The sequence below is a fragment of the Adiantum capillus-veneris genome, chromosome 8, assembly GCF_014529385.1.
Source record: "Adiantum capillus-veneris isolate H3 chromosome 8, ASM1452938v2, whole genome shotgun sequence".
Classification (NCBI taxonomy): Eukaryota; Viridiplantae; Streptophyta; class Polypodiopsida; order Polypodiales; family Pteridaceae; genus Adiantum; species Adiantum capillus-veneris.
The window spans coordinates 121,008,156-121,027,601 of record NC_140938.1 but is presented as its reverse complement, the minus strand read 5'-3'; the positions used below and the strand labels follow the sequence as shown (position 1 = coordinate 121,027,601).

Genomic DNA, 19,446 nt, shown 5'->3' with positions numbered 1-19,446 from the left:
CGGTCGTGGTCGTCTAGATCTCCCGAGCTCTGTCGCCCTGTCAATGAGGGTGCCTCTGGTATGAATGCGGGTACAACCTTGTGCTGGTGGTTGTCTCCTGGCTCCCTCGATCCAAAGAAGTCTGTGATCTGTCTCTGTGACTGTCGTACTCCATGTCTCCTCAGCATACTATCTCTATGTCGGTGTAGCTCAAGTAGATATAAGCCAAGGTATCTCTGATCCTAATACCTCATGACTCTATCTAGGGGTCCAAAACCCTCCCTGAATAAGCAATGGAAGCGCCCTCGTATCTCATAATACACAGTATAGTGGCATATGTAGTGTAGCTCTGTCTTGGGCTCTTCACCGCATAGTTGGCATATCATAGACTCCGGTGATATCCCTCTGAATCTACCCGTCTCAATCTCCAGCTGGTGTGAGGATGTGCGAATCTGACCAATAGCACATTGTAGACCATGAGACAAATGAGTGTCCATGTAGCTCGGACGAGTCACAAACCCATCTCCCGAAAGTTGGAGAAGATGCTCTTTGTAGAAAGCCATCTTCGTGCCCAACTCCTGCATCGGCTCTACCCATGTCCTCCTGGTGTCCAACTGTATAAGGTCCTTTCGAATGAGTCTAGTGATCTTTGTCCGTGTGACTGGCAGGGAGGGTGCATCCAGGGGATACTTAAAAGGAGGCAATCTATCCATGCTGAGACCATGCCTTTGAAACCATGAGGTCATCTGCGCATACCAACATGATGCATCTCCCTGCATTGCTAATTGTCTGGAGGACTCAAGAGCCAATCTAGTGTATCTGCCTCTATGTGTATCCCATAGACTGTGCATAAAGGACACTGATCTGGTAAGAGCCTCAATCTCTTTAGGGGGGGCGGCTATCTCCTCTCGAATAATCGCATGTGGTATGGAGGCCTTGGCTCTAATCATCCGAGATATCATAAATACCAAGGGTCTCTCCATGTTCCTCCAACTGTCATGATTCACAGATAGTCCCCAAACCTGGACCCCATAAAGCATAGCTGAACCAACCAATGTATCAAAGAGCCATAGCTTTGTTCGTGGTTCTTGAAACTGAACCTGCGAACACATCTTCTCTAGCCCTCTCAATGCCGCATAGGCTCTAGACAGTCTAGTCTCTGCTCCTCTCCTCAGAGTAAACCTTGGTCCCGTGAATACCACCCCTAGATATGTATAGTCATCTGTGTACTCCACAGTGTCCCGACCATATACGAGTGTAGGTGCCGATCTCTTGACCCACTGTGGTGTGGTGTTAAACACCATAACCTTGGTTTTACCAAGGTTCACAGACAGTCCACTATCCTCTGCAAAGTTGTGCAATGCATCCAACTGTCTCTGCATGCCCTCTGGTGACTCTGATATCAACACAATATCATCAGCATATAATAATAAAGGGATCCATGTCCCTGCTAGCTGAGCGCCTCTGTCACCCTCTCTGTCAATGTAGTCAGAGACCTCATCTACATACATACCAAAAAGTGTAGGGGACAAAGGACACCCCTGTTTCACTCCAATAGTGGAATGAACAATGTCAGATGTCCCCTCAAGAGTGCGTACCTGGCCAATCACTGAGCCGTGTAAAGCCATGATCCCCCATATGATCTCTGTGGGTACTCCCAACTTCAGTAGCCTGTGCATCAATCTGGCCCTCGGCACTGTGTCAAATGCTTTGCGGAAGTCCACAAAGCAACAATACATCCGTCTCCCATGTGCCCGACCCTCCTCGATAATGGCTCTGAGTGTAAGAATATGGTCCAAAGTGGAGAAACCCCTCCTGAATCCAGCCTGTTCTGCTGCTCGTATGCCCTCATTTTCTGCCCATTTACTCAGTTGCTATTCAAGAATGAATGCATATAACCGTGCCAATGTGTGCCCTATCATAATAGTACGGTAGTTCCCTGGCACCGTGGGGTTCCCTGCCTTGAAGAGAGGTACAATAGTAGATAATCTCGAGGACTCGGGTAGTCCCTCACACATGACACGGCTAAACAACCGCGCAAGAACCTCTGACAGTAAATCTCTTGCATGTATCAAGTGCTGTGCCACCAAATCATCATGATCATATGCTCTCCTTGTCCTCATCCTGTCAATGGCGTTCTTCACCATCTCAGTGGTAAAAAAGGTACTAGTGGCTGGACATGGCTCTAGAGGGTCTGGTAATGGAGAGAGAGAGAGAGAGAGAGAGAGAGAGAGAGAGAGAGAGAGAGAGAGAGAGAGAGAGAGAGAGAGATGATGATGATGATGTATTTACGTCCTCGGGCGGCCAAAATGACCCATGGGACCCAAAATCTCATATATGAGACTCCCCCCTTCCCATGTGAAGGAGGGGACGTGTCATGATTCTGTGGTGATTTTGTTTGTGAGTGTGGTGTGATGTTCTAGCACTTTGGCAAGATAGATGCCTAGTGCTATTGGAGAGGGATGTGTTCTTGAGAGAAGCTCCTCAAATGTAGTACATCCTTGAATAAGTTGGGGAAAGTCGACCCGAATGTGTGCATATGCTAGACATTCAAGGGTTACATGTGCCTCATTTTCCAATGAATTCAAGTTGCATTGAGTGCATCTCCTCATGTTTGCACCGATTTTCAGCCATCCTCTCGTTTCACTTTTGAGCATGTGTGATCTTGTCCACATCAAGGTGATGGGCCGTCTCGCACGGTAGGACATGGGTGTCCTGATATGTATTTGGGTTTCCCCGGTTTTGTACTCTTCCCAGTATCTCGTGTTTATGTGCTTGCAATAGTATTCAAACTTGGACCTGTGCATTGCATTCTTCCATTTGCTGTGGAGGGCTTCAAGTAATTGTAGTTCAAAATTCAGCTCGTGCTCATGCTCGGTACCTTCCTCTACATGCATGTCCGCATGTGCTCCCACATTCCATTTAGAGAACCATTTCCTGATGTCCTCAACAAGGCTAGAGGTGAGAAACTTGCTTTTGTGGTTCTGTTGTGGCTTACATCCTACCTCCCATGCTATGTGAGGCAAACGGTTATTAGGTGTCAACTTCACCTTCAAGAGATATCTATGCATTCTTTGCAAAGCAAGCATTTCCAATGGTCTTTGTCTAGTCTCTAGTAGCATCACTGAGTATGGTGTTGTGGTTTTTATCCCCATATGTCTACATAAGAACTTTTTCTGAATTTTCTCAATGTCATTCCATGTGCTGGCCGGAATACTTGGTCCCCATACCTCTACCCCATACAATAGCGTTTGGACCACACACGCATTGAAAGCCATGGACTTTATTTCCCACCTTCTAGTGATGTTTTGTTTTCACATGTTTTCAAACTCGTTATACCTTGCTTGTCCTGCTTCAATTCTTGTTTTTGCACATTGCCCCCATCTATGATTCGAGGGTATAATGATGCCCAAGTATTTAAAGCTGTCCACTGCTTGAATCTCTTGCCCATCATACATAAGGGCGGGCTGATCCTTTGATTTATGTGTACAAGTCGCCATACATTTTGTTTTTGTGACATTCACTGAGAGTCCTGTGGCTTCGCAGAAAGTATGTACCGCATCGAACCGCATGGTATAGGCGTGCCACCGGAACCCTCAAATGTATGGGAACCCCAATGGTCTCCATGCGGGACCATAACCCATGACGAGGTACCGTATCAAACGCTTTCTTAAAGTCCACAAAACAGCAGTACATAGTTTCCCCTTTGAGTCGCGCCTCTTCCATCATAATCCGGATTGTAATCAAGTGATCTATGGTACTATGTTTTGCTCTAAAACCTGCTTGATCGATTGCCCTCTGTCCACTATTTTCAGCCCATGTGCTAATATCTTTTTCTATCAGACTCCCAAAAAGTTCTGCCATGCAAGAGCCCACCATGATGGTGCGGTAATTCGTGAGTAGGTTACGGTCTCCTTCTTTAAACAAAGCTTTGACCCAATTCTCTTGCCAATCTTCAGGCATGCCTTGGTGGATAGCTTGATTCATCATGCAGTGTATCCATTTCTTAGCTTCATTGCCCAACCATTTCAACATTTCGGAGTTGAAGTGCAAAATGTCAGAGGCTTTCCCAGTGGCTAGTTTTTTCAAACCTCTTAAAGCCGCTGCAAAAGTTATAGGTTCCTTAGTTTCAACCTGAATTTCAGCATTCATCGTTATTTGAGCATCGGTGGGGGCATAGAGTGTTTGTGCATATACATACATTTCGTCCATGCTGAAATTTCCGAGTATATCCTCCTTTTTTCCTTTCATGTTGCGCCATGCTTTCTTGGGCTCTTTCTTAAATCGGATCACCTCTTGCTCCTCCTTCAAAAGTTCATGCATCCTTCTCTTTTTCCTTTTCAGCATCCTGTATTCCTTGGCTGCATTTTCCCACTCCTTCGTGGACTTATTGAAGCACTTTAACTTGCGTTTGGCTACTTTACATTCTTCATCAAACCATGGGTTATGAGGGAGACCTTTCACTTGTCGGTGATTTCTTTTAGATCGCCCCATAGTGACCTTTGCTGCCTCTTCTATTGCTTGACGAAAGGTAGCCGAATTTTCTGAAATGTTTTGGGACATGCATTGTCTACTCAATAGGCTGTCCAGAAAAGTGGCATAATCGAATTTCTTTGTGGCTTGCATTCGATATGCCCAACTTGTCGCCTTTTGGATGCATTGTGTAGGCATGTGTGGGAGGTCTAGACATACATGAATTGGAGTATGGTCCGAGTTCGGTGACCGAGCCCCAATTTTAAAGTGTCCAATTAAATCCAATGCATTGTGGCTAACTAACGCATAGTCATTAGTGCTTCTTCCATGGTTTGATGTATAGCATGTGTATGGTCCGAGTTCGGCGACCGAGCCCCAATTTTAAAGTGTCCAATTAAATCCAATGCATTGTGGCTAACTAACGCATAGTCATTAGTGCTTCTTCCATGGTTTGATGTATAGCATGTGTATGTTCCGGAGCCTGCAAATTTCTTGGTGCCATTCATGACTACAAGTTGCATAGAATTCATCATGGATATCAAAGATGAACCTCGTTCATTCATGAGGTGATCGCATGAGCATCTATCCCACATTGCATCTAATACGAGATCGCCATCTTTGTCTGCGGGATGGATTGAGTAGTCAACCAATTGAACCTGTATGTTGGCTATGCGAGCATTAAGATCCCCGAGTATCATCACTGCCCTTTGTGGTGTGTAGGTTGCAATATCTGTATATAGGTCGGCAAAAGGGTCATTCTTGGAGAGATTATGCAAATCATAGAACGGGGATTCCCGATGTGGGATGTAGCATCCCGCAATGAATATCGATCTCCCAGATGTACATATCTCAGCCCATATGTATCGTTTGTGTTCATCTATCTTGCATATCTTAACGTGATTTTGCATTTCCTCCTTGTACATTATAGCAACACCCCCCTGCCCACGCATCTTAGTACCAGGCCACCAAACCGAGTGTGTAATATATCCTGGAATACTTGACAGTCTACATGTGTCCTGTTCCCACGTTTCAAGTAGAAAAAGTATGTTTGCTTGTGGTAGAACCTCTGTCAATCCTTCCCCTTTGTGCCAAGGGAAACCTCGGCAATTCCAACTTGTGACGTGTATGTTCGTGGTCCCATGGGTTGTTGCCCTTGTTCTGGTGGTGTTGCCCCTGTGGAGGTGGTGTTCTTTTTCATTCGTTCTTCATATGCCTGTCTTCTTTCTTTTTGTTTCGCGGGTGTCCTGTCTTCACTGATGTAAATTGGGCTGTCCCTTAGATAAATGCGAGCATTTTCGAGTATGATGGCTCTCTTACGTGCATCCAACACATACAATTGCGCAATTGTTCTCAGGCCTGTGCTTACCCACACGGTGTGCCCCATACACCACTACATCATGCATGCCAAATGTGTTTGCAAGGAGGTCCGTGACCTCCGCATTCAACATGAGTACTTTCTCATTGTCGGATTCGGGTATGCCTCGGATCACAATATTCATACTGCGTTTCTCTCGCTCATTATACTCTGTGTCATCTACATTTGCATACTTCTCCTGTGTCTGCGGAATGGCATTTGGAGTACTTCTTACTACATGTGTCCAGGAGGTCATATTTCCTGTTACATTATCACTGATGTGTGCAAGCTTCTCGTCGTGTGTAGCTAGAGTGTCTTGCACATTGGAGACTTGTTTGTTTAATGCATCTTGCAAGGCCTGAATTTTCAAATTTATGTTGCATTTTCAGATTGTGTATTTGGATTGTGTGCTCCAATTCCTGGTTCTTTAGTGCAAGATTTTTGATGTCTTCACCCTGCTTCATCACCATTTCCTGTAAGGATGAGATAAAGCCCCAAATATCTTGCATCGAGCATAGCATCAATTTCTCAGTTCCTGCACCTATCTTTACCTGTCCTTGTATTTGTACCTGTACTTGTATCCATCTTGGATGGGGGTGTTTGTTTATCCTTTGCATTCGGCATGTTTCTTGTCGGTGACGATCGCACGGAGAAACCACTCCTTGAAACTCGCAGGTTGACTGGTTCACTCATTCATATTGGGTCCCACCCTTGCTGCAGTGTTGCGCACAGGGGTCTACGGCAGTGCTGCGCAGTGTAACAGGGTTGGCGAGGGCAGTGGCGGTAGGTGTGACCCACAACAATGCTGCGTAGGGGAGCAGGGCTGTCGAGGATTGTGGCGGGAACAGTGGTGAGCAGCAGCAGCAAGGCAGCTCATGGAGTCCCGCGCGAGCAGCAGACTGTCATGGCCTGCTGGTGTGCAAGGCCGCGTGTAGACAGAGCTGCGCGCTGCGCGGAGAGAGAGAGAGAGAGAGAGAGAGAGAGAGAGAGAGAGAGAGAGAGAGAGAGAGAGAGAGAGAGAGAGAGAGAGAGAGAGAGAGAGAGAAATGAAATGTTATATTAACGTCTTCAAAAGGCCAAAGTGACCTATGAGACCAAAAAGTTACAATGTGGTGAATCTGATACAAAATCAAAGAGAGAGAGAAAGTGACCTATGAGACCAAACTGATACAATCCTTGTGGATCTAATCCAATGTCTGGGTACAAAAATAAAATGAAGAGAAGTGAAATGAAATGTTATATTAACGTCTTCAAAAGGCCTAAATGACCTATGAGACCAATCTGTTACAAAATGGTCAATCTAATACTATGGCTGGGTACAAAAGAACTAGAACAAAGATACTACTACTAGAATCCTTCCTCATCTGCACTCTGGATGTCGAGAGAGTATGGCTCGAATCCTCTGCTGTATTCTCCATCAATGCTGTGTAGCCCCGCTCCTCAATTGTGGTTGTCAGGATCTCCGTAGCTCCAATGCTCTGTCGATGAGAGCGCCGGTAGTAATCGAATGACTGTGGGCCGAGCTCTGCAGTGATGGCTGCTCCTCTGGCTGTCCCATATCTAGTGAAAGAAATCTATAATCTGTCTCAGGGACAGTCTCTTTCTATCTCTCCCCAGTAAAGTGTCTCTATATATGTGTAACTCAAGTAGATATAGCCCAAGACATCTCTGATGCTCATAACTCATGCCCCTAGAGAAAGGACCGAAACCCTCTCTGAATAAGCAGTGGAAACAACCCCGTATCTCATTTTACACTGTGCAATGACATATGTAATGTAGCTTTGTCTCTGGCTCTAGCTGGCATAAGCGGCATATCCTGCTGTGTGTTGGTATCCCTCTGAATCTACCATTCTCAATCTCCAGCTGATGTGAGGATGTGCATATCTGACCAATGGCACACCGCAACCCATGAGACATATGTGTGTCCATGTAGCTGGGTCCAATCACAAACCCATCTCCTGTGAGGTGGAGAAGATTCTCTCTATAGAAAGCCATCTTCGTGCCCAACTCCTGTGCCGGCTTTATCCATGTCCTCCTGGTATCCAACTGGATCAGGTCCTCACGAATGAGTCTAGTAATCCCCACCCCTGTAAGAGACATCGAAAGTGCCTGAAGAGAGCATTGGAAAGGGGGCAGCCTGTCCATGGTAAAGCCATGCGTTTGAAACCATGATGTCATCTGTGCATACCAGCATGAAGTGTCCCCCTGAAGAGCTAACTATCTGGAAGACTCAAGGGCCAGTCTAGCATATTTGTCTCTAGTAGTATCCCACAAGCTGTGCACAAAGGAGAGTGATTTGGTAAGTGCCTCAATCGCCATAAGAGGGGCAACTAGCTCTGCTTGAATGATAGCGTGGGGTACGGAGGCCTTGGCTCTGATCAATCGAGAGATCATAGATACCAAGGGCCTCTCCATACGTCTCCAACCATTTTGGCCTACAAAAGGTCCCATATCTGCACCCCATACAACATAGCTGAGACTACTAAAGTATCAAAGAGCCATAACATTGTCCGAGGTTCTTGGAATTGAACCTGCAAACACATCCTCTCCAAGCCTTTCAAGGCCGCAAAAGCTCTAGTCAGTCTAGTCTCTGTTGCTCTCCCGAAAGAAAACCTCGGCCCAGTGAAGACAACCCCAAGGTAAGTGTATTCATCTGTATACTCTACAATCTCCTGACCATATGTGAAAGTCGGTGCTAATCTCCTGATCCACTGTGGTGTGGTGTTAAACACCATAACCTTGGTTTTACAAAGGTTTATAGGCAATCCACTATCCTCTGCAAAACTGTGTAATGCATCCAAGTGTCACTGCATACCCTCTGGTGATTCAAAGATCAACACAATATCATCAGCGTATAACAACAATGGGATCCACGTCCCTGCCAGTTGGGCACCTCTATCACCTCTCTGTCAATGTAATCAGACACCTCATCAACATACATACCAAATAGAGTAGGAGACAATGGGCAACCCTGTTTCACCCCAGTGGTGGAGTGAACTAAATCAGATATCCCCTTCGGAGTGCGTTCATGTCCCATTACTGGTCTGTATAGAGCCATAATCCCCCATATCAACACTATCGGCACCCCCATCTTCTCGAGCTCTTGATACCATGTCAAATGCTTTGCAGAAATCCACAAAGCTACAATAAATCCGTCTCCCATGTGACCTGCCCTCCTCAATGATGGCTCTGAGTGTCAGAATATGATCAAGAGTGGAGAAACCCCTCTTGAAACAGGCCTGGCCCTATGCTCGTACACCCTCACCCTCTGCCCAATTACTCAGCTGCTGCTCAAGAATGGATGCATACAATAGTGCCAATGTGTGCCCAACCATAATAGTGCAGTAATTCCCAGGCTCTGTAGGATCACCTGCTTGGAAGATAGGCACAATAGTAGACAACCTCCAAGTCTCAGGTAACCCCTCACATGGCACGATTGAACAACACTGCAAGAACTACCAGCATATCTCTAGCATGTGTAAAGTGCTCTGCTACTAGACCATCATGATCATATACCCCGCTGGTCCTCATCCTGTCAATGGCTCTCTTTACCATCTCAGTGGTAAAGAAGGTGCTGGTAGGTGGGCATGTCTATGTAGGATCTAGCAGGGGGTCTTGTCCAGGAACCGTATACAACAATGAGGCATATTGGCCCCACATAAGGAGCAGTAATCAATGGGGGAGGGGAGTGCTCATGAAAGAATTTCCATGCCTCTCCCGAGTCTCTACTCAAGAACAGCAGATACAAGTCTTGCTCCATCTGGGCCAAACAAGCTCGTTTCTTCCGTCGCACATGGAGCCGGGAAGCAATATGAGATTGTCTGTAAGTGATGACTCCTAAAAAAAGAGCCCTTTGAAGCTGGGCTCTCATCTTTCTCCACTCCTCATCATACCAATTAATCTGGGGCATGCTCCCAGAATGTCGCCTCCGACTTGGCTGAGTGTGTGGGTATGCCTCTGATGTTGCACCATGCAGTGTCGCAGTCACACACACACACACACACACACACACACAGAGAGAGAGAGAGAGAGAGAGAGAGAGAGAGAGAGAGAGAGAGAGAGAGAGAGAGAGAGAGAGAGAGAAATGAAATGTTATATTAACGTCTTCAAAAGGCCAAAGTGACCTATGAGACCAAAAAGTTACAATGTGATGGATCTGATACAAAGTCAGAGTAACAAAATGACAAAATGACAAAACAAATATACTATGGAATCCTGGATTGCTAGGTGTGAACGGGGCAGAGCAGCTAGCTGGGGTAGGTAAATCACGAGAGAGAGAGAGAGAGAGAGAGAGATTGATTTATTTTTTAGCAGGCAACAACAGATTGCACACTTTGGGCCATGGACAGAGTAACTTTTAGAAGCATTCTTCTTCAGACCACAAGCAGTCAAAGAAAAATGTACGAAAAATTCTTGGAAGATGTTCCTCTCTTGAAGGTCAGCTCCACATCAAGTGCAATTTTTATATACCAGCAAAGCCCCTCAAGTCTAGAAATGTGTGATCTCCATAGGACAGTTTACTTTCAGTTTTTGAAGTAGCTCTTTTTCACCTCTGGCCAACTGTTACAAATGAATTTTTTAAGGTGGAAGGCTGTTACAAAGTCGAAAGTTGGGAGTGCAATTTACGCTTGTCGATCTGTAGAGTTCTCTCTTGGTTTGCTGATATGATTAAAATTATGTGTTTTTTCAGAGCCTGGATAAGTATGAAAGAGCTGCCATTTCAGATGTTTTGAATACTGAGTATTTTGAAGCTGGGCAAAACATCATAGTAGAAGGGCAAGCAGGCAACAAATTCTATCTCCTTGAAGAGGTAGAGCGCTTTGCAAAATTTTCAATGCAAAGTTATGAAAGCATTATTGCATGTTATAGGTGTGTGCATAATCTGTAAGCTTTCAAGAGAAAAATAGCAGTTTTTGTATGTTCAAACGAGGGTCAATGTGTGCTCCTCTTGATCCTGTGGCATCCTCATAAAGTATGAAACCTCCTGCCTCGTCTTTGAGAGCATGTGAGTTTAGTCCCTGCCAATGCCCGATAAGTTCTGTTAATGTCAACAAAACTCTAGGGAGAAGCAGAGGCAAAGAAAGGTGGAAAAGTTCTTATGCGATACAAACGAGGAGACTATTTTGGTGAACTGGCTTTGCTGAACAACAAACCACGTGCGGCCACAGTGTGTGCAGTTACCAAGTGCAAGTGTGCTTCAATTGATAGGCAAAGTTTTAAGGTAATTCTCTCAGCCATTGAATGTAAAGCATCATGATTGACCTTCTTGTGAAAAGGGTTTGACCCAGTTAATTGTTCATTCCTTTGATGGTTGCATACTCAAATGTGTCATGAAAATGATGATATCCCTTCCTTGAAGTGAGATAATTATTTGACGGCATTGTGGTGTTTTATCCAAGCAGTAGGAACTCAACTGCTGGTAAAATAGCTCTTAAGCAGTCTGATCCTCCAATAGAGTACAGCCGTCTACTCTCGGTGCATCTATGAGTCCATCAAAGTCAACTTTAGGATGCATATCCAGTAGCTTAATTGCCCGAAATATTAAATAGTTCAAAGAGATTTCACAGTTGTATGCGACCACGCACTGAGGATCGGATCATTATAATGGTATTTGGCCTCTTATTTTTAGGCTCTTTGGCCTTGCAAAGGCAACTTGGGAAATCACTCGAAAAACAAAGCATAAAAGCTTCTGCTTTCAATAGCTGAGCCTAAAAGCTCCAAGGTCAGTTGCTTTAGAAAACTGGTGCCTAAGAGCAGCCAGCACAAAATCTGCCCACGTCATCTAGTGCCATGTGGCAGTTCATGTAGGGCCTGCATTTTGTGGCAGAAATTCCACCGCATTTCATGCTTAAGGACGCAGAGAGAGAAATCCTACAAGCTGCCTGTTTTGTGTGTGCGCGTGCGCGCATGCGCACACGTGCAAACTGTCTGCCTAGCCGTTACATGCAAGACTTAGAATAGTGCAGTCCAGCTTGGTGGCATACATGCAATTTTTTCTACCATTATTGCATTGGCCACTTCGTCGTCTTCCAGCTTTCATGTCTAGCATTTTGGAACATTTTTGGTGTACTTGCTTCCCAAAAAAGGCCTTCGCTTGCTTGCTATGGATAAGCTATGTACTCCAAAGCATTGTGGTGGTTTGAATATTCTACATTTGTGCTCTCTTGTTATTGCAAGGAAGGCCACCTTGTTATTGATATTGGTAGAGCAAAAACAGCCCTAGATGTTGATGTTTGTTATTTTGTGTTCTCATGACTGTAATAAGCTATGGAATATGAACAAAGGTGCTGCATGGTGGAGACATAGTTATGAAAGTGTGGCAGGCTAAGCTTCCTTAAAAGGAGTGATTGTTTATGTCATTGGGGTTCTCCCAACTGCCAAGTTTCTACGCTCTAGAAGATTAACATTCTCCAGATGTGTCCGTTGGGGTGCCAACATTGAGAATATTCCACATTTATTGTGGTCTTGTTCTTATACAAAATAGTTTGTGGACTACATCTCTTCACATGCGTTTCCTTGGGATACCTTTTGGTCGATATTTGTGGCTTTTTGGAGTGCTTCCACCATTGCTTAAGCCATATGCATGCTTTTTTGACTGGGTTAGATTCTTCGCACTGTGGACAGTGTGGAGAGCACGTAATTTCCTCATGTTTCAGCAGATTCGAGTGGAGTATGTACCCTTCTTCAAAACATCTCTTTGATAGTCTCTTAAAGTTGCCTATGACTTGGATGAGCTCCCTTCTCTTCATTACGAGCTCTACTTTGACTGTTACTGATTTACCGCTTGTAATATTTTCTATGGGTTTTCCTCAATTTGAGGTTTTTCATCAGTAATTCAGTCCGATATTACTAAAAAAGAGTGTGTATGTGTGTAGGGGAGTGGGTATGTGTGAGTGTGTGTGAGGTGTAGCAGCAGCTAGTCCCTGTGCAGTCTTTTTTTGTCTGTACTATCTGTGTTCTGAGTTGGTGTGGGTCAATGTGAGGTTGAGAGTGTGTGTGTGTGTGAGTAGAGAATTAGTACGTCTGGGTAAGTCTTTCTGTGGTATTTTTCCTCCATAGTTTTTTCTAGGGTTCTCTTCACCGTCTGTTTGTTCAAAGGGACAAGCGCAAGAAACAGGTTGATCTCTCCTCAATGGATGTTGCAAACATCATCAAAGAGTGTTTTTCAAAGGTCTTTGCAGATACTCGGAATGCCTGGGAAGGTCAGGAACCCACTACTGAAGTGGTTATTCCAGTTTAGGTGCTTATGGATCCAGTTGCACAATATGCATTGAATACGGTTGTCTTGTTTTTCCTTGGCAATATGCCCTCGGCACAAGATGTAGGTTAGTGGGTTGATTTTTTGTTCAAAAGTCAAGCAATCCAAGGGGTATATTTTGGTGTCCGAGGTTTTTATGGAGTATTATTGGCGAACATGGATGCCCATTCGCAATTGTTGGAAATGTTGCCTTTGTTTTTCAATATGCAAACGACACATGTATTGCCATGGGCGCTTACTAAAGACTATCAGAGTTTGATACGACATAGGTGTCCCCCAAACTTGGATACCAATTCCAATAGATTCTGTGTGCTGTGGGATACGGATAAACCAACACCTACTTATGCCGGTGTTTGGATTGCTTATGCCGGTGCTAGTTCCTTTTTTTTGCCCCCCCAAGAAAAAGATCCTTCCATTAGTTAATAAACCTGCCCATAGGGCTACAATCCACCTATACTAGAGAGGGCTACATCAAAAATATGGGGAGACTCTCCTAGTGAATAAACAAAATATGTACAATGAGGGCTAAATCACAAAATGGGAGGAGGAAAAAGCCACACCGGTGTCCCTAGTAGTGCCATCTAGGCGTACCTTCGACCATGGTGACAAAAGGCCTTGGGCACTAGAGTCCTAGGAAAGCCTCTCTGCGCTCTCGTATGCGGTCGGAGCTGCCTTGAAGTCTCTCAAACTGACCCTAAGAGTGTGAATCAACTCCAACCAAAAGTCACAAACAGTCTCTGTAGGTGGGACAAGGCGAGCCTCGAAGATGCGGAAGCAGCGGGCCTGCCAAATGAACCAGAGTGTCAGGCCACAGACGAGCTCCCAACACACCTCTCGTCTATGTCAGGCCACATGCGAGCTCCCAACACACCTCTCTCTCACTGCACCACTCCTAGGGGTTAAGCTTTGTGGCAAGCAGGAGTGTAGGTCGACCCCCCTGTATCACTATCATCGTGCTAGTGGAAGCCAACTCAAAATGGAGCGTAGGGCCCATGAGAGTGGACCAAGCTTCAACACCCCAAGTGTACTGATGAGTTGTGGAAAGAGCTGGCATCAGCCGAAGAACCTGAAGCCAAACCTGATGTGCCATGGAGCAGTCCCACAAACAATGACATTGACTCTCCAAAGGATGGCCACAAGCTGCACAGGCTACCGAGAAGCCACTGTGTACTAGCCAGCTCTCAACAACTGGTGATTTGTGTGCAACTAGCCATTGGAACATAGTAACTCTTCTCGGCTGCTTGCAGTCCCACAACTGCTTCCAAAAATGTGACAAGAACTCAGCTGTGAGACCCTCCTCTTGCCAATCAAGTGTTGTAGTAGGACAAGCCTCTCTCCGTGCTGCCAGTCTGTGGCGCCCCAATCGAACTGAGTACTGGAAAAAGGGGATCCCAGGGTGATCGGCTGAAGAGAACGGATCTCTCCAGAACCACTCTGCAGGGTCCCACTGTACTTGTGCCAGAGGGTACCTCTCCCAAGCCCAAAGCTGTCGGGTCAACATCTATGACACGAGTTCTCCCACAGATGCCCACAACTCGTATCCTCTGAAAGCAACATTCTAAAACTTGTGGAGCCTCTACGGAGACTTTGTGAAGGTGACCCCGTCCCTAAACCTTAGAGAACATGTGGGGTACGGACTCCAAGCAAGCACGAACTGCAATGAGGACCTCAAGTCGCGTGAAGCCCCTCATCCATCTGGGAGTTGCTGCCTCTAGAGGGGTGAGCCAATCAGCTGGTAAAGCCTTTGCAATATCCTGACACATGCTCTACACCCCCCGCATGCCTCATAGCTGCCCCTCCTTGGACAATCCAGAAAACTGAAGCCAGTCACCGAGAGTGCAAGTTGGACCCTTTGCCATGGGACCCCAAGAAACATAAGGACTACTACCAACCAGGTGGCCTCTTTGAGTGCTAACTATGGGGTTCCAAACAAGGGGCTGCCTCAAGCGCTCCTCCATGCAAGTGGGCTGATGTTGCTCCAAGCCAGTCCTCAACTGCTCCCAAGACCTAAGCAGGCTTGCAGCAAACCGATCCTCTAACCTCTAGCTCAGACCAACTTTTGCGTATCTCTATAAAAGTCTACCTGATGGAAGGGCTTCAAGGGCCTCCTGCATGAGGGACTTGAGCTCGAAGCCGGTGAAGCAACTACTCCTTCTAGGGATCCTCCCAAGGTAGTTTTCGTTCGACGTACGGCACGTCTAGTACCGTTCGGTCGGACCCGTTCCGTTCAGTACGTTTCGTTCGGTCGAAAAATGTAGCCGTTTATGACTGTTGGTGGCAGTTTTTGAACATTGACAGGAAACGTTAGTGGTCTAGGGAGCCGTTTTGGAGCATGTTTGCAACCATGTGGCATGTACCAATGCCCATTGCCATGCTCTCCCTCTCACATGCATAATGCCCCATGCTCTCTCTCTCCCATGCTCTTCCTCTTCCTATAATCTATTTAAGCAACTCCTCCACCTTGTTCTCAGCACAACTTACAAGCTACAAGCTCTAGCCTCTCAATGCTCTCATCATCCATGTGCTCCCATTGAAGCTCTCAAGTGACAAGGCTCAAGCTCTCCATCTTCTCTCCCTTGGGTCTCTCCCCCTCAAGCTCCCATTGAAGCTCTCGAGTCTCAAGTGTCAAGCTCTCCATCTTCTCTCCCTTGGGTCTCTCTCTCTCAAGCTCTCATAATTGTAATCTGTACAAATGTCAATTTTCTTTAAGGCCTAAGCCTTGGACTTAAGAATTATTTGTTTTTTTTATTTTGAACGTACATAACGTCATCGTACATCATAAAAAATTTTAGTTCGTTTAGTACCGCACATCGTCGTATGTGTACAAAACGTACGGGACCGTACGAGACCACCCTGGATCCTCCCTTGGAAGCAGTCCTCTGACCACAAAGTCCCCAAGGAGAGCTCTGCTCTGCTGTGTTGGGTCAATGATCCCCAGTCCCCCCGAGAACAAGGTAAGGTGATGACCTGCCAGGTCACTTTGGCCCGCGCTAATTGAGTGTCGCGTCCTGACCATAGGAAGTTCTTGATCAGCCTCTCTAACTGGCTGATACAAGAGCTCGAGAAGATCCAGCAAGACATGATGTACCACATAGTAGCCAATAGCATGGTTGACCCCCTCTTTGTGTTCTTGCTTAAAGCTCATTGGCTCTCTCAAGCCTAGAAAATCACAGGCCTGGGTCATAACTAGCAATAGGGGTAGTCCTTGGATAAGTGTCCTCCTTCCCCCTTTGAGAGAGAGGACTTGATAAATGCTTAAACAATTAATCTAATTAGCTAAATTATCATTGGACCCCTCTAGGGATCAACCAATAGGCTTTAGGCACCTTATGAGGGCAACATGGTAAGGAACTTGACATTTGTCCTTGTTGCCTCTTTAAATTAGGCTTGCCTTGTGTGAGGGTGTGTGTGTTCTCTCTCATGCCCCTACAATTAGGATTGACCTCCCCATGAGTAGGGATCTTGGTTGACTTTTGGAACACCTTAAGCCCCTCAAGCACCTTAGTCAGCAAGCACGACAAGCATCTCAAGCTTGGGCCAGGTTCCCACCTCAAGCACAATCCTAGCTTGCCTAAGGTCCTAGGTCTAAGCACTTTTAACACTAACCTTTGGAGGTCTTTAATAATGCTAATCCTAAGGTCTTTAAGCTCCATTAGCTAGCATTGCTCTTTGACAGACCATTTCCCATTTGGACCCTTTGACTTTGGCCCCGTGTTGAGATAGATCCATAAGCACATGTCTATATTCTAACCCTTGTTCCCGTTTATTCTTCTACATTAAATGATCAATTTAATACGAGAAAATCATTTGGATTGGTTAGATATTAGATTTTATGACAATTAGTTTGATCCCTATGCTAGATTTTGTGTGCTTTCTCTTGCCTGCCAAAGAGAGCCGTGCCGAACTCCAGTGAAACAATTTCCTCCTAATGGACAGGAGGAGGGGAGCATTCTGCTACTCAGGGGGCAAGTCCAAGCCAACCTGACAACCCAGATATTGTACTAGAGTCCCTGGGGGGATCTACATGAAGCCCTCACCTGGCGACCAATTAAGCGTACGAGCATTGCCAACCCAGAAAGCTGTTGTCTTCCTCCAATTGATCAGTGCTCTTGATGCACAACAAAACACTTCATGCAGATTGGTCTCTTGGCCCTCCAAGTGCAAGGCTAAGTCGTTAGCAAACTCAGCGTCAAGTAGCTCGTCTCCCTAAACCACGTAAGAAGCCAACCTACTGTGAAGTCAAAAATCTGCTCATCGCCTCAGCATAGAACAGAAAGAGGAAGGGGGCTAGAGAGCAACCCTCTCTCACCGAACGCATGAGTATAAAGCGTTCTCCTCTTCCCCCTACCAAAAGCACTTGACTATGTGCACACCTACAGAGAGCTGACACACTCCGATCCAAGCATCTGGGAACCCCATCCTGCGCAAAGTGCCCTCGAAAAAGTCCAAGTCAACTCTGTTCGTAAGCCTTCTTAAAATTGAGGAGGAGCAAGATGCTCTCCTCGGAGACATGCGAAGGTAGACGCCTCCCAAAACGTGAAAATGTTGTCAAGAATAGTACGCTCCTTGACAAAACTTGTCTTGGTCCCATGTATAATGTTGTCAAGTAGTGGCTGAATCCTTAAACTCAGAGCCTTTGCTAGAATTTTGTAGGCTAAGTTGAGAATGGTGATGGGTCGCCACTGCTAAATCTCATCCAAGGAGCCTTTCTCCTTGGGAATAAGGTAGATGAAGCTCTTGTACTCATAGGCGTTGCAAAGATCCGAACCAAGCAAGTCCGAGTACTCCAAAAAGAAGCAAGGAGTCAAACCATCCTTCCTTGGACAACTACCTTGGGGAAGTGCTTTGCGAGCTTGGTCATTGGAAATCGCCTGGATGGGACGGTCTTATGGTTGAATTTTTCCTTTGCTTTATGTGGTCCCTTAAGCAGTCTCTACTTTTCATGATATATCATGCATGGAGTGCACAATCTTTGCCACAATCGTGGAAAGGACTTTTGAAATTATTGCCTAAGCAAGCATTATGTGAATCCTTCTCACATTGGCACCCTATTACGCTTATGCCGGTCATTTACAAATTGATGTCGAAAATGATAGCTACACGCATTCAATGTCATTTGTTTTTCGGCATACATCCTGCTCAGTATGGATTCGTTCCTTGCCGAAAAATTATGGATAATATTGCTAACGCTTTCATCGGCATTGAGTATGCAAAATATGCTAGACAAGATGTACTTATCATGCATGTTGATATAGAGCAAGCATATGACACTGTTCATTGGACTTCATTGCACAGATAATGGTGGCCTTGAGCTTTGGGTCCAAAAGGCTATTGTGGTCTATTTTCTTTATGAGCATAGTTAATCTTCAAGAATAATTGATGGTGAGCTTAGTCACTTGTGGGATCTGGGTCGTTCGGTCAAGCAAGGATGCCCTTAAAGGGCTATGTTGTATGCTGTTGTTACACAACCTTATTGCTATATTTGGACTCCTTGATGGCATCTAGTCAATTACATGATTAGAATTACTATCTCGCAATCATTTTGTGGTGCAAGCGTATGCTAATGACTCCATGTTCTGGCCTAGAAACAACCAGATGGTGTTCGATGTATCATTTACATGTTTATGGATTTGTTGTGTGTTTGCAGGTTAACTTCTAAAAAACTATACTTTTGCCATTCCACCAAATGGATTGGCATTCCATATTATGGGTGAAGCTGGATCAGATTGTGCGGCATGCCGCATCTTGGATACCCGTTGGCTTGGTTAGTGAGCAATGTCAAATTCTTGGATTGGGTTGAGAATAAAGTCAGGTCTAAATTACATTATTGGAAATTGTGTACCTGGCCAATGCATGTAAGAATCAGAATAGTGCAGCCCATCTTGGTCCAATCCATACAGTTTTTCTACCATTATTGCATTGCCATCTCGGATTTTGGAGTATTTTTTATCTACTTGCTCGCTATGGATAAGCTATGTACTCCAAAGCATTATGGTGGTCTGAATATTATACATTTGTTTTCTCATGTTATTGCAAGGAAGGCCACCTTAATATTGGTACTAGTAGAGCAAAAAGAGCCCTGGACGTTGATGTTTGCATTTCTATGTTCTCATGCGGTTTCTACACCAGCTTTTGGGCATTGATAACTCATGTGGGGTCATCCCTATGGCTATATCCATCCACTCAAGTGAGCAAGATTTTTATTCCAAAGGATTGGCTCAACATACTAAACAACAACACAAAACCACAACATCACAAAAATCAGCAAGCTAGCAAGGAGCCAACCGGGACATAGTTTGATCTAACCAAGGTTGAAGACCTAGGATTAGGGATGCCAAAAACTAGAAAAATCGTGTCAAAGCACACAACAAAAGTAAGACCG

General features: G+C 45.3%; 1 protein-coding gene across 5 annotated transcripts in view; it reads left to right on the top strand.

The window, feature by feature from the left end:
- LOC147452863 (cAMP-dependent protein kinase regulatory subunit-like) overlaps window positions 1–19,203 on the top strand; it is a 144,424-nt gene extending 125,221 nt beyond the window's left edge. For 2 of the 5 annotated variants that reach the window (XM_086518451.1, XM_086518452.1), the window contains 4 exons: window positions 10,121–10,243; window positions 10,497–10,616; window positions 10,869–11,027; window positions 18,712–19,203. In XM_086518451.1, coding sequence (XP_086374577.1) covers window positions 10,121–10,243; window positions 10,497–10,616; window positions 10,869–11,027; window positions 18,712–18,723 — 414 coding nt within the window. In that variant the 3' untranslated portion in view covers window positions 18,724–19,203. The remainder of the gene's footprint in view (window positions 1–10,120; window positions 10,244–10,496; window positions 10,617–10,868; window positions 11,028–18,711) is intronic. The other 3 variants (XM_086518450.1, XM_086518449.1, XM_086518448.1) reach the window with 2 other exon arrangements.
- Window positions 19,204–19,446: the final 243 nt, after the last annotated feature.